Here is a 15,759-nt window from a genome sequence, read left to right as displayed (position 1 = left end):
CGGGAGTCGGTGAGAGGCCCAGGTCCAGCGCGACTTGCCTTTGTGAAGACCCCCGAGTGACAGGTGGGCCCCCAGCTTTGGAGCCAGGCGTTTGGACATGCCTGAGTTTTTTAAAGCCTGCTGGTCCCAGTCTCCCGTCACCTTGCAGTGCGGTCCGGGAAGCTGGTGGCCGGGTCCTCTCCGCGGAGGGCTCTGGTTCGGGCGTTGCACCCGCCCTGGGGCCCCGTGTCAAGGATCGCTGTAGCAGCTGCCGCTCCTAAGGGCCAGATCTTTCCTTTTTTTTCTGTGGATAATCGTGGTCCTCGCACTTTGCCTTCACAGAGGTGCTCCAGGGACAGATGTCCGTGTAGCGGAGCTCCCCTGACCCTGGTTAAACGAACAGGAGGCCCGCGGAGAGGGGAGTGGTGGTCGGGGATCCGCCGCCCCCCCACTGTGAACCACGGCAGGAATGCAGGGGCGTGCGCAGGTGGCCCGAGCACTGCTGGCCAGCAGAGGACTGCGCTGGGCTTAGAAAGGAAGATACGAGTTCCCAGATACGGGTTTTTCAAAACAATATATGGACTAGGGCCACTAATTCAGCTTCCAAAAAGCGAAATGCTAACTATAAAAATAGCGCGAACAAATAGTATTGGAATCACTTGGTAAGTTAAACCTGTGATGTTAGTGAGAGCTGCTTATCTGAAGTGGAAATACTCTCAAGACCTTTCGTGGCTTATCCCAAGGCTTACTCTCTACCTTTTAGTTGAAAGCAGAATTGCAAATTTGACCAACTTAATCGGCAGTGGCTTTTTGCTTTTAAAAGTACATGCTAAAATGTTTGTGTGAGCGATGAGGCTGATAGCGTAGGTACCTGAAGTGGAGATTTACTTTTGCCAAGAATGTTTTGGTGGATTTTGTGAAACCTCTTTATTCTGTCTCTCATTAAAGAATGTTTGTTTTTTAAAGGTATATAAGAATTTTTCAAACGGACATAATTTTTAAGGGAATTATGTTTAATTTTAATGTTCTTATGCATTTGAAAATGTACATAAAGCTTATCAGTGTTCTTAACATTTAAACGGGAGTGTTGTGTACACAGATCGACCCAGCTAACAATGGCTTCCGGATCTGAGTGCGGGGAAGGTAGGGAGGATAAGTGTTCTGGGATTATCACAGTTTCTCTGAAGGAGTTTTCTCCCTATGTTCTCAGTTGCTCACCATGTTTATTTCATCTGCAGAACAAGTGTTTGGGAGTCCTTTCTATATTTTTACTTCCCAGACACCTGATTTTCTTAGTTTTAAGTATTTAAGAATGTCATCTTACTTTCAGGGAACTAAAGTTGTAAGTTCAGGTAGACATATTAGCACTTGAAAGTGCTCACTTTAAAAAAATTGTTTCTTATTCTGTTTAACTTAAAATCGGTTGATTTTCTTGTTTAAAAAATGATTAACTTTTAAAGTGGTTATTACAATTTAAATTGTATTCAGCTATTTGTCATATTAATATTTAGAGAGGCAAATTTAGTTACCAAACGTGGCATTTGTAAGAAAATAAAGTACTAAGTTTTCTATCACATGAACAGTTAAGGATTTCCTTGACTTATATATGGAGATATTTTAGCTCACATTTTATAAATGCATGGAATGGGACTGAAAGCCATACTTACCTGAAATGTTTTAAAAATTAAAATCTATTTTTGAAAAAAGAAATACAGTTTGAAGGTGGAAGACTCTCAGCCTATTTAATGCAAAGTTTTTATAGTGGTTTTAATATTTCCTCCATTCAGTAGTTCATTGCCTGATTTTCTTTTTAACCTTTCACATAAACTTTGTTCAGTAATTCTTTAAAATGGATGCAGATTATTTAAAGATCAAATCTGTACTGGCAAAGTAGGCTTTGTTTTTGATGTTTTGGTTTTCTAAGCACGTTTTAGTTACAATTTTTCTCATCTACAACATTCTAATGTACATTTAAAATTAGAATGAAGAGTTTAACATGCAGAACTTGTGAATGGACTATTACAGTTTTCTAGGGACAACTGCCCTGATCAATTCCCCTCCTGAGGTAGGTCCCTATCCTGTGGTTTGGGGCCACATCTTTCTGGTTTCGTTGTGAAGTGCATTCTAGGAATGCCTACCTCTCACCTATTCTCAATAAATCACATTCCTCATAATCCTTGTTGGAATTTTTGGTTTTGTTGTTGGGGTCGATTCTGGTGACTTTTATCTACTGAGATCGCTGCAAGACTGGAAATGAGACGGGTTCTTGTTTGCCATGCAGATGTTCTGGTTGTTTAGGATGAAGACGCCAATAATTAACCATGAAAGCCATCCTTGCACACAGAAAACTTATCTCTGGCATTTTGTTTTTTCTGATTTTAGTGTGAACAATTAGCAACCTCCACCAGTGCTGATTAAGAAGTGTATAGATTGTTTATTCTTACAGAAAGCTGCCCTGGGTGGTTTGTTGCTCTTTTATTCACATGATCTGTAAGCTATAAGAAAACAGTCTTCTCACACCTCAGCATGTTGCCGATTTCCACCACGTGGTCCAGGAACATTTGTTCTGCAGGAGGGACCAAACTTCAAAGTTTATTTATGTATTTATTGGTAAGAATTTTTTTTTTTTTTTTTTTTTTTTGTTGAAGCCGGCCAGGTCTGGTGTTTTTCCACAGTAATACTAATACCCTTGTGAAATGGCATGTTTGCTACAGTTTTAAACTTTTTTTCTTTCTCATACCATATGCAAAGAGAGAAGATCCTCACATTGTGTGAATGAGAGGAGAAATTGCTACAGCTATGACTGCCTTTGTTCTCAAAGCCATTTGAATTGCCGGCTGTGTTGGGGCTGGTTTGTACCTTGTGGAAGTGCTGAGATGAGAACTTCTCATTAGAGTAATTGCCGGGTGGGAGCGGCCCATCCGGGGCGGGGCGGGGCGGGGCCTGGGCGCAGGGGCGGGGCGAGGTGCGGGCCGCCGAGATACTCGCGGGCGCGGGGCCTGGAGACTGACCGCGCGGGGCAACCAGAGGGACCGGAGGGACCGGAGCAGCGCGGCCTCCCGGCCCTCTCCAGCCTCGGCTTCGCGCCGCAGGGGCGCGCGGGGACCGCGGACCGTTCCTCGCGCGGCCCCACGCCTGCCTCGGCTCCTAGCCCGTGCTGCCGCCGCCAGGTGACGCGGAGGGTGGGCGCGGGGCTGCTGCGTCCCCGGCGCGGTGGGAGGTGGCTGAGTGGCGGCTGCTGCTTGTGCTTTCTTCCCAGCTGGCGGGGACCTTGTAAATTCAGAGCGCATTCGAGGGCACAGGCGTCGGAACGGTGAGCTCGTGCGTGTGTTATTTGCCAGGCTTTCAAGTCAAAACGGCCAGGCAAACGCACGTTCGGGGCGCGCGGGAAAGTTCCCACGGAGCAGGAATCAGCGGGGAGACAGTGACGTCCCCTGCAGGCCCGGCTTGGGATTTCTGCGGCCGCGCGCGTCAGCCCGACTCGGGCTCTCCTGCCTTCCTGCTGCCCGGGCCGGCTCCGCGCTCTCCCCGACGGGCCTCGCCTGCGCCGCCGCGGGGGGAGCCTGCTCTAGACCCCGGCTCTAGGGCACAGGACTGGGCTCCCCAGAGAGGGGCAGCTTGTGAGGTTTCAAACATTTCTCTGTCAGAGTTAGCTCTTGTTAAATTCCTAGATGAGGATCTGTACCGTGAAATCAGAAGAAAAGTGGTTCTTAGAAAATTTAAAGTTTGTTTATCCACTTCACTTTTTGAGGATCTGTGCTCACTGGTTTTTCAAGCCGGTTTGTTTTAAAGGAGTCAAGCTTCACTTTGGAGTATAAGGTGGAGATTATAGTTGCTCCGTTGGAACTCTGATGTATTAAAGGGAAATTCTGTAAAAATGCGGGATACAAGCAGTGGCCACAGGAGCATTTTAAAAGTTTTGCTTCTTTTTCAGCTTAATGTATATAAGAAAAACAATTAAAAGCCTATGTTTCATTTTAGCCTCTTTTTTTAAAGATAAATTCTTAATTTCTGCAGATAAATAGGAATACTGAGGGGAGGGAGGGAAAGTACGGTTTTCTATAGACTATTTTCCGTTAAAATTTAAATAATCAGAAAGCTTAGAAATGTTATTCCTGTAACTTCTGGAAGTTATAGGAAATGTTACATTTTAACATCAAAGTAAAATTCCAATAAAATACTTTTTCTTGTAGGAGCACATTTTACATATGTAAAGGAAGATACAGAAATACTAGAAGTGCTGAAACTTAACCATTTTTGCGAAATTTGTCTGAAAAAAATTTTCTAAAGTGTTGCATACATTTGAGAATTTAGATTATTGCTAAAAAGCACATCTTAGGTTTTAATCATGTTCGTACCAACACCTATGAAAAGACCTACCAGGATTTTAGATCCATAGTTAACCACCACTTGTAAGTATCCATTTTGCATTTTTGAAGACTCGCTGATTGACTTTCAAGTACTTGAAATTATGTAAGAGAATACTTTTTTGGCAGCAAAGTCTCATTTCAGATCCCCTGCTCCCCTATCAAATTCAGGCTACTCCAGGCTCTGTGTCCAGGCTGGAACTCACAGTAGACCTAAGATTACGTCTAAACTCGTAGCAGTAAAGTGACGTTTTGACATAAAAGAACATTTTTATAACGCCGTTTCTGTCTACTTGTTTCCTTGAAAATAGTTTCTGTTGTGATAGGCAGTACCTTAATTTATGAATTATTCAGCTATTTGTGCAAATGTGTAACTTCAGGGCAGACAGACTCGATGTTCGCATCACCCTCTCACACGATACACATGGGCAAGGCAGCCTTTTCTGTCCTGTGGAATGTAGGAAAGTTAAACATGTCTGGAAAATCTGAGACTTCTGCCCTTGTTCTCCTGAAATTAAATCCATTATATTTTCAATAGCGTGAATTTCCCTACATGTCCAAGAGACTGTTAAGAAATTAATCCTTTGCTCTATTCCTCATAACACTTTTCACAGTTAATCTAGTGTGTAAACTGTCTGGACGAGAATCCAAAACTGTGCAGAATTTGGAGGAAATGTGACTCCTATGCCTTGTAGACATTAAATCATTCTGTGAAATAAAACTGAAACTTTGGATAGGAGATTGTACAGTACTCGCAACACATTTTTATTAAATGAAAACAGTTCCATTATTTTTCCAGCAATCCTTCATGTAGTTGGACTCGCCATGCTCCCTGCCTCCCCCCTGCTCCTTAGTTGTGGTTGGCTGTCCCTACAAATGGACAGGTTGCTTTGTCAACTTGATGGCAGAAACCACCTGACAAATTGTAGACGTGCAGCTGAAATTTATGCTTAGTTTGGATTCGATAGAAAATAAAGAATATTAGAAAATAAAATGTGACCAAAAAGATATTTATGTTGTCTTGACTGTGTGTCTACGCACAAGAAAGGACAGGAACTGAGAGTAATGGAATGTTAGTGTTTCCGACTCCAGAATAAATACCCAAGAGTGAAATTAATTGATAAATTATGTTTCCTGCTTCAGGATTTGCTAAGAGTGTATGTGTGTGTCCGTACTTGAATCACTTGTCTAACCTGAGGATCGGAGTGGTGGACTTGGTTTCACTGTCCTTTTGTTGCTGTTCTTTTTCTCACTTAGCAACTGTTATGTCATTATCTCTAAAATGTTTTCGTGGCTTACTTTTTTTTTTTTTTTTTGAGATGGAGTCTTGCTCTGTCGCCCAGGCTGAAGTGCAATGGCGTGATCTCCACTTACTGCAAACTCCGCCTCCCAGGTTCAAGCGATTCTCCTGCCTCAGCCTCCCGAGTAGCTGGGACTACAGGCACACTCCACCACACCCAGCTAATTTTTGTATTTTTAGTAGAGATGAGGTTTCACCATGTTGGCCAGGATGGTCTCGATCTCTTGACCTTATGATCCATGTGCCTCGGCCTCCCAAAGTGTTGGGATCACAGGCGTGAGCCACTGTGCCCAGCCATACTTTTTTTTTTAACTGTGAGTTTTGATTTTAAAAAACCCTTAATCCTTAATAGTAAATTTTAACAAGGAGACTGTGGAAGGCAAAGGGAGAGATCTAAGACATACAGGTGAGGTTTGCACAGTAAAGCGAACTAGATTGTTAATAACTCATACAACCCGTCTATTCGCTTTCTGAAGACATTGCAGAGCTGTCGTTCATTAATTACGGTTTGTTACATTTAAAGAGGCATTTCAGTCGTTTTACCATTAGCTTTTTAAATATGAAGAATCATCAACCAGATCTGTACTGTAAAGAATGTTTATGAAACTTTAAGTTGATAAATTTGTATTTTTTAGATATGTTCTTGTTGAGGAATGAGAATCACTCCTGGTCTGAATGTTCATGTGTTGCTATATAAATTTGCTTTTAATAAATTCTTTTAAATCACCGGATTGTTAATTGACAGCTATTCTTGCAGATGACATTGTTACCTTATTATTTCTTCTTACTATATTGGGCGTTAAGTCCTTTATTTCAATGTGATGAACATTTGACTATCAAGGATGTGGGTAGATAGCACATGAAATGAGCAAAGTCTGGTTCCAATATTTAAGACACACCTTAAAAATGTACATTCTTTTTATAGAAGTTAAAATATAATTTTCTTTGAATTCAGTTATTCCTGTTTAAACTCAAAAGGAGAGGATACTATTTTCTGTACAGGAAATTCTGAAGATAGGTATTTTCTGTAAGAGCTGAGTTTTTCCCCCGTTTGCTAATCCCCTTCTAATTTAGAGGAAAAACTGTATTATCACACTGAATGTTAGTGATGATTGCCTGTTTGTCCATATGAACACAGTAATTTTGTGCATTGTATAGATTACTATTCACCAGGAATACAGGGCCGTATAAAAAGCATTTAACCAAGGAAGAATCATGTCGATATAATTATTAACTAAAATTACTAAATTCGTAATAAATAATCCTACACCATCTGATTTTGATTTTTGACATATTGGAGTAATGTAGGAAGTTATAGAAAGGAAGAAATTCTGGGTTTGGATGAAATTACTGTTTTTTTCCCTTGGGAAAAAAATCTGAATGTATTTTATAATTTGTTAGTATTCTAAGTGACAGCGTAAAAACCTGAGCATGTGACTGATGCTGTGCTTCCTGTATATCTATTTACAGGATATTTGGAGGTTTTTAAATTCTTCCACTTTCTGATTGCTGCTTGCACAGAACCAGTGTTAAAATGTTACGACTAAGACTGGAGAGACGGTGATAGGTTTCGCGGTGCACACTTCGTGCTAGGAGGTCTTCCCGTAACTACCGGACCGGCTTGAGAGAAATGCTTGGTTTCCGGTTGCCTGGTCCAGCACTTGGTTAGAGCACATGCCCCAGTCGTTCTCAGTGTTCTTAGGTTTAGTTGTGGTAATGAATTTCTTCATAAGGTAGATCTCTCTTTTAAGTGAATTATTAGGAAATACTTATAGCATGATTTCAGAAAAATATTTCAGCTTGAGCTGGAAGCAGAGAAATGGACAGAGGGGAGGGCAGAAAGTTCAGGTAGGTTACTCAGAGAAACAGTTGACACAAAGCATTCCTTATTATTATTAATGTGTCTTTAGAATGTAATTTACGCAAATTCAACCATAGTCTACATTTTATTCTGAACCTTTTTTCTAAAAACATTTCTTGCCATCTTCCCATATTACAAAAATAATTCCATCTCATTCTTTTTAATAGCTACATAGTATTCCATTGCATGGCTACATACCATGTAGGATGTTTTGATTCATAGACTCAGCCAACCGTTTGTTTTACAGTAAAGGTATATTCATATGCTGGGCTAATTGGAGTCAGCAAGTGTCATTGTTTGTAAATTAGGAACTCAGAATTATAAAATGTATACTCTCCTTCAAGATAAATACATCAAGTATTAAGTACACCATTATTAATTTAGGTAAGAGCATTAATTCTTTTTGTTGTTGTTGTTGTTGGATACAGAGTCTTGCTCTGTTGCCCAGGCTGAAGTCTATTGCATTAATCGTAGCTCACCGCAGCCTCCAACTGCTGGGCTCAGATGATCCTCCCTCCTCAGCCTCCCAAATAGCTGTGATTACAGATGCATACCAGCACACCTAATTTGGGGGGTGGGTAGGGGGCGAGATCTCACTGTGTTGCTCAGGCTGGTCTGAAACTCCTGGACTCAATCCATTCTCCTGTCTAGGCCTTCCAGAGTGCTGGGATTACTGGCATGAGCTACCACTAGTGGAAAAAGCATTAATTCTAAGGAAACAAAAAGAAGGAAATTTTTATGAAAATGTGAATGCAAGAAGAGTTAGAAATATTCTTATACTTTAAAGTATTCCAATTTCTTTAGGAATATTAAACAAGCCATATATTAAACATGCCATTGTTGTCGTGGCAGGGTAAATAGACGGAATCACTTAGGAGTTTACAGTTTCTGTTTCATGAGTGATGATTTTCTTGAGAAGCATAAAATTCAGATCAGGAATGTTTTCCCTTTGGCCCCTTGTGATTGGTCTGGCAGGATCTGGGGTCAGAGAGGTAGACACAAGGATCCCACGCATCTCTTGTGAAATACTTGGAAATTTTCAATTTGAGTGTTTATGATGCTTCCGACATATATAACAACATAAAATATTAATGTACACATGGTTGTACGAGATCCAGTTGACCAGAGGAGTGCATATTTTGTCATTTAATATGTTTTGTGTTAGATTGCATATAGTATATGCTTTTAGCAAGAGTTAGGGGAATAATAGCACGGGAACATTTGACCCTTACAATCTGGAAACATGAGAATTATGCCAATACATTATTTCAGATAGTATTTGCTAATGATGATGTGTATCTGTTTTAGGTTCTGTGATGCCACTTTTAGAAACTTCACAAGCAAACTATGGCTCAAAATTTGCAGTAATCTTTTTGAACTGTAACTATTAGAATTTCCCAAAAATCTAATGAATATGGTTTTCTCTGTTTAAAATGAGCTGTGTGCATATTTGCTGCTACTTGAATTTTCTTTCCAAAATTTGTTTATAGACACACTCCCTAACGATGTTTGGTAATCAGAAATAACTGATTCTGCTGGACAAATAGGCACCAATTGATTGATTTTCTTTATTTTGAAGAAAATTTTTTTTCTCTTAATTATTTGGTGACTTCCTTTGCTGGCAAATCCAATTTTATGCCACACAAATAATGTGAACAGTAGATACTTCTATTTGTAAGTTTTGACAGTTCTTTAAAATATGTTACGTTTTTGCTTCAACATACAGAGGTTTTTCTTTTCTGAATTGTGTTTTCAGCAGCAATTCAAACCAATTGTATTTTTCCATTATACAAATTACTAATTTAGAATAAATACATTTCAGTTCTGTCATGATATCCTAGTAGGCAGGCTCTTGGGCAGACACCCTGGTATGTGTACATAGTACTAAGTTGTCTACTTTTGTTTCTTAGAAATGTTTATCATTTAAAAAGTAACAGATGGAAGAAGACCATTTGTTGAAGACTGGCCTGGCTAGTGTGTGGGCAGTAAAGGCTGAGTGCCCCTGGGTTCTGTGGCTCTGAACATTTTCTGTTTCTTTTTGGGTTATGAGGAGGGAGAACTCTTGGTTTTGTTTTGAGGAACTTCATTGATTGTATCTTAATTTTGCCTTATTGTTGAAAAGCACCACGTGAAAATTTATACAGCGTAGAGATTTTCACTGTGTTTTATTTGGTTCAGAGCCGAGTCTGGAAGATGACTTAGTTTATAAGTTCTGTCTCGTGTCCTGTAGCCAAGCTTTCCGTCTCCTTTAATGAGGGCACCGTGTGAGTGGATGCCGTTTCCTCCTCTGCCTGTGGACTGGAGGGGCAACCTGAGGGTCTGCTAAGGTGGTGGGTGTGTTTTCTGGGAAGAGTGAAAGGGGATTTGTCTGACTTTGGGGGAACTCTCTAAAAATGAAAGATACTTTGTGTCAGTGGGATCACCTTTTTAATCCAAGGGGCAAAAGAAAACCGGTTTCTGTTGTGCTTCTGCCCGAAGGCCTCCTGCGTGTGACTTTCAGAGGACCCTGCTCGTGTTGAATTTCAGCCAGCAAGTCTCCAGCATACAGAATTTGAGATTCCCCCTCCCCACCGTGTCTTCTGTTTTTGTTCCATGTAAACAGTTCCTTGCATAGTAACATAGACAAATATAGCAGAGAATGCTCTTCTGGAAGAAGAATGCTCCCTAAGCATTTTTTAACCATTTTTGGGAAGAATTGATCTTTCTGTGTGTTTCAGACAGACTGGAGGGGGGAGGCCATGGCTGTAAATTGAAGTGACATCGTATGTATTGCCCCCATTGATCCGCTTTTAGTCTCCAGCCAGGATAAAAGGAAATGGCATCAGGGAGGAAGCATGCTTCATTTAGGCACAGATCCCAGAGTGATAATGGGGTAATAATAGAACTCACGCCACCGTCAGCCCGTGGCTGCCTCCGTCCCGGGCTTGTTCTCTGGCTGGGGAGCCGCACAGTGACTTTCTTGTGTGAGGCAGCGGCGCAGCAGCTGGGCCACGCCGGAGGTGCTCTCCTCTGCTGTCGGAGGGGTGCAGGCACCGGGGCGTGGAGGCTGCCGTTCGCTGGTCTCTTGTCACAGGCCCTGCCTCTGCAAGGTCAGTTGTGAGCCATGTCCGATGCGGGAGGGGAGCTGGCCTGTTCTGATCGTGCTGATGGAAGAAGTGGCGGCGGGACCTCAGTTGCGTGGGTGGTCTTCTGGGAGCGCAGAGTGAGTGACGCCCCCGTGACAGCAGTAAGAGGCTTTTGGGAGAGTCGGGGTTTTTTTGTTGAGCTGCCTCTAGTTGAGGAGGGTGGGTTTGGAAAATGCGTGTTTTCTTTCCAAGAGCATGCGTAAAACGTCTCCCAAACCACTGGAAGTCGTACAGCTCGCGTGGACTCTGAAGCTGGGAGAAACATGCGGTGGACTTATTTCTTTCTACAGTTCTTAGTGTTTAGCAGCTGTGAAATCTTCCATGTCTAGAGTAGAACACAGGCTTCTAAAATCCTTAACAAGCAGCATTTGTACTTGACTGACCTCGTGTAGCATTTTATTTCTTGTATTCATTTCAGTAAGTTTTATAGTTCTGTGAAGTTCTCTTGCAAATACCCACATCACTTTGGCACCTTGTAGTCCTATTTTGTGTAAATTTCGGAGGCAGATGCATTTTAAAAATACTGAGCTGGTCTCCGTATGGAAAAAATAACCCCATCATGAATTTCTTGTTTATGCAAAGGAAAGGACTTTTGCATTCCTGTCACTGTTGAACTGTGGGTGTGAGCACTGTTAGGCCCTCAGAAATAAAGGCAAGTTGTTTTGATAATGTTTGAAGAAGGAGCTACTTTCTTAGGTGGTGATGCTCGGCGGTGAGGTCCTTTATTTTTCACGATCACTCTGTGGTGCGACCAGAGCCTTCTCTCTCTCCCGCCGGTGCTGCTGTGTTAAACACAGCTGGCCTTTCAGTCTAAAATTCAGTTAATCTTAAAATGAATAAATAAACGCAGTTGGCCTAGAAGTCACGTGAAGTTTGCTCTGATTTCCACGTGGGTGGAAGTGGAGTGGTCCACATAGCATGTCCCACTCCCCCGTGCCTGCCCTGGGCTCCTCGCACCGCCCCACCCGCTGCTGCCTTGAGCACATCTGCTGATGTGTGGTCTCTCAGTGGCTTCACAAACGTTCCGGTTTATTACGTCACCGCTACCTCTTCATTTGTAGGGTGGCTTTACGGGGAGCAAATGTTTATTTTACAAAGAGAAATGTATTGAAGCTGTTTAACTACATTTTTGCTTCAATATCCTCTTTTTAAGGTCTATTATCTCATCCTTTAAAAATGTTGTAATGTGTATTTTGCGAATAAAAGATGCTTTATTAGTTTTATTGTCTGTGTCCCAAAATAGCATTTGTTCACTGTTTTTTTTTTTCCCTACTTTTTTCAGAAACTACATTCCCCCCCCCATGAGTTACAATAGTTACAACTAAAAGCCGGATGGCCACAGGTTGTTTACTAAGTGAGAGTCATTTCACATCTGTTCAGAAGAATGGGACTCAGAGAAACGTGGGAGCACGAGGCTGGCTGTGGCAGCACTGTGGTCGGGACCTTGTTTAGGGGGAGCAGATACCTGAGGGGAGGTCCGCCCTTGCTCCTCGCCTCTCTCACATGAGAGTCAGTGTGCTCCCTCCCTTCCATCTCATGGTCTTAAGTCCGGGAGGAGAGCGTCAAAGGTTTTCATTGTGTAAAATTTGGAGAGGACAGAAGCTTCCGTGGATCCTTTTGGTTCTGTTGCTCTGTAGAGATGCGTGAGCTTTCAGCTTAAAAGAAAGCTCAGACCGGCCGGGCGCGGTGGGGGGCCGGGCGCGGTGGGGGGCCGGGCGCGGTGGCTCACGCCTGTCATCCCAGCACTTCGGGAGGCCGAGGCGGGCGGATCACGAGGTCAGGAGATCGAGACCATCCTGGCTAACACGGTGAAACCCCGTCTCTATTAAGAAATACAAAAAACTAGCCGGGCGAGGTGGCGGGCGCCTGTAGTCCCAGCTACTCGGGAGGCTGAGGCAGGAGAATGGCGTGAACCCGGGAGGCGGAGCTTGCAGTGAGCTGAGATCCGGCCACTGCACTCCAGCCTGGGCGACAGAGCGAGACTCCATCTCAAAAAAAAAAAAAAAAAAAAAGAAAGCTCAGATATACAAGTATGAATGCAGGTGTTTTTATAGGTCCACGTATTGGTAATTGTTGGATTTTAAACTGGGCTGTATCTGTTGGTTACACCTAGTTGGGGTAAGTTGAGGACCAAGCTATTGTCTTACTCAGGGTTTCTTTGCTCAGTGTGTCTTTAGTTTAAACCAAATCCCAAACGAGAGTTCTGACAGGAGGCTTCTTTGTTAGCACAAGTGTAGAACATGGGGATGTGCTTTTCTTTCTCCTCTCCCCTCCCTGTAAGTCTGCAGTTTGGCAGGACTGGTTCCTTCTGTATTTAGTCAGCAAACGAGGCCCCTCTTCTGGCAAAGGGTGTTCTGCTGGTCTGGGTGCCGGTGGTGCCGAGAATTGCTTCTCTGTGAGGCTGAGCCTGTTCCCCGAAGCCTGCCTGCCTTTGTCTGGAGGGGTCTCGATGCCAGGCTCCTGTTATCCTCGGACTGTCTGTCTTAAGAAATGCTGCTCACCAGTTTTGAGTGTCTGTGCGGTAGAGTAGGTCTCCATCCTGTGGTGGCCTGGCCTGGGTACCCCGGTGGAGCTGCTGTTTGACAGCAGCACAACAAAGGGTAGTAGTGAGATGAAGCGGGGAGAGCCCACGACTGGGGTGAAAAGGAAGGCACTGGGAAGAGGGCTCAAGGGCTGGAGGGCATTCAGTCAGCGGCCCCGGGAGACGGGTTAGGGGTGCTTGAGGCCATGGGTTGAAGGCTCAGCCTCCTGCAGAAAAGCACCTCTCTTGGAACATCATAGGAGGCTGAGGGATGAGATGAACAGCAAGGAGGAGGAGGGCAGAGGGAGAGAGGAACCAGTCTCCCTGGGCTGCCTGGGCAGAAGTGCTGGATACCACAGGCATCCAGCAGTGTTCACGGTGTGAATGGTGAGGGGCCTGCCAGAGGCTGGGGCCTGGGTTTGGCCTCTTCTGTGAAACAGATTCCCTTTTAATATCGTGTGGTAGATGGGTGATTTTGTTACAAGTACTTATGTAGTAATTTGATATCTTTAAAACATGCTGCAATTACTTGACTTCTCATGAAAAGAAATGGAGCGTTAGTAATTCCTTGGGTCGGAGTCAGTGCTGGTCGTACTGCAGTTTTGCTGAAGGCACCTTGTTTCTCCTGAGAGAACAGCCACGGCATGCCTTTCAGATGAAGCGACGCTGTGAAGTACAGAATATACCCAAGAACCAAGTGATTGCGCTGGTGCCTGTGTCCCTCCTTTCTCCCTCTGTCTGTCGGCAAGTGGGGCCTTCTCAGAACTTAGAAGGGTGAGGTGAGAAAACAGATACCTTGTGGAATGGTGCAGTGGGTGTGGTGTTTGCAGTACTTGCTGTCTGCCTGTTGCCCCCTGCGTACCTTTTGGAAAAATATAAGTGTGTGTGTGAATGAGTGAGGGGGTAAGGGATAGGGAGGGTCAGGCAGAGTGCACACTTGGGGGCAGAAAGATGAGGAGCAGGAAGGGAAACCAGTACTTTTAAAAAATTGTTTTAGAGCATCAGAAAGTGGCAGTTAAAATCCAGGTGTTCTTATGAATGTACTGTTGATGTGATACCAGCTTCCAGACCTGTAATTTGGATTGACAGGGATGATCTGCACATACACAGGGATGGAGAGAAGCTCGGCAGAGAGAGCCATGGAATTCATAGGGTAAATTTTAAAATCTCGATTTTAGAATAAATATGTTTCATTTCCTACAAGGCGTATCTCAAATTGATTATTCCTCCAGTGCACTACAGGGCCCATCTCACAGGGCCACCAGTCCTGGCCCTGCTGCCCCGTAGCGAGTAACACGGATGACGTCTTACGCATGCTTCTCTTCATTTCCTTGTATTTCGCATACATTGTGTTTTGTTTTTGTACCACGTGAAGACTGCCTCCTCTCTTTGCCCTCAACTTGTGACGTCACTTTTGACTGTTCCTGTGTGAGAACTCAGGAATGTGGGTGACCTGGTGTGTCTGTGTGTACATCACTTTTGACTGTTCCTGTATGAGAACTCAGGAATGTGGGTGACCGGGTGTGTCTGTGTGTACATCACTTTTGACTGTTCCTGTAGGAGAACTCAGGAATGTGGGTGACCTGGTGTGTCTGGGTGTACAGCGGCACGTATAGTTGCATACGGCCTTTGTAGCTTTTTAATGGATCATAAGTTTATGATTCTCGTAATGGAGGGAAGACCGTTCTTTCAGTATGTACTCTTTATTTCTCAGTGTGCAGCAGGTGTATTTACAGAGCTGACGTGGTGAAAAGGGGACTGCATGCCACATCTTATTTCTGTGAAATTTCCAGGTGTTTGCCTGTAACTGGATGGCTCCTTGAACCTTTGTCTAGGCTACATTACATTTTCTGCTGTATGCGTGCTGTAAAGGAAGAGATCCAGTAAACCACGATAATGTTTTATTAAGAGAAGCACAGTTTTGATCTGCTCTAAGTATAAAACTGAAATGATTAGTCATGGAAAACGGGGCCTAATCAGACCCTGGAATGCAGTGTCTTTGGGAATACAGACAATACACACCCTGAGGAATCACAAAAGTCAGCTTCACAGCCTTTCCATGTTGCCGATATATGCTGAAAGCACCCAGGTTACCCTGGGTATGCGGCCTTCAGTCTGAACATTTGGGTTTACTTTCTCATCAGCTGAATGGCATTTTCATAGGCTGTTTGGTTTTGTCTTTAGCTTCTTCCAGACCAGCTGGTCTTGCTTCTGGAGCATCTCTTGGAGCAGAAGACTCTGAGCCACCGAACTCTGCAAAGCCTCCAGAGGACATACCACCTCCAGGACCAGGATGCAGAGGTAACCAGGAACACCCTCGGAGTTTAACCAGCACATCCCACTGTTGGTGAAGGATGGTGATCCCATTGGATCCCCAAACTATTGAAACCACCATTTCTATTAGCAGAATCCCATGTGTTTGCTGTGTGAGTGAAGAACTAAGTGCGTTAATCTGATTGTACTTACGCTTCTAACCAGAGGATTTTGAGGTCTTAAAAGTGTTTCCCTCTTCTTAAATCATAAAGATGGACATAAGTCTCCTAAAGGATTGAGTGGAATGCTTTTGAGTTGTAAACTTGGGTGGGTCATTGTGTGACTGACGGTGG

General features: G+C 43.5%; 1 protein-coding gene across 49 annotated transcripts in view; it reads left to right on the top strand.

The window, feature by feature from the left end:
- The window catches only part of AOPEP (aminopeptidase O (putative)), a 365,171-nt gene that overhangs the window by 321,238 nt on the left and 28,174 nt on the right, over window positions 1–15,759 (top strand). For 41 of the 49 annotated variants that reach the window (XR_012424986.1, XR_012424985.1, XR_012424981.1 and 38 more), the window contains one exon: window positions 15,338–15,454. The exons of the other annotated variants lie outside the window; for them this stretch is intronic. Coding sequence is in view for 12 of the 41 variants with exons in the window: in XM_074018015.1 (XP_073874116.1) it covers window positions 15,338–15,454 (117 nt within the window). In the remaining 29 variants the exon portion in view is untranslated. The remainder of the gene's footprint in view (window positions 1–15,337; window positions 15,455–15,759) is intronic. 49 annotated transcript variants of the gene reach the window in all.

The sequence above is a fragment of the Macaca fascicularis genome, chromosome 15, assembly GCF_037993035.2.
Source record: "Macaca fascicularis isolate 582-1 chromosome 15, T2T-MFA8v1.1".
In the NCBI taxonomy this organism is placed as follows: Eukaryota; Metazoa; Chordata; class Mammalia; order Primates; family Cercopithecidae; genus Macaca; species Macaca fascicularis.
The sequence above is the reverse complement of the archived record's forward strand: the minus strand, read 5'-3'. Positions and strand labels throughout refer to the sequence as shown.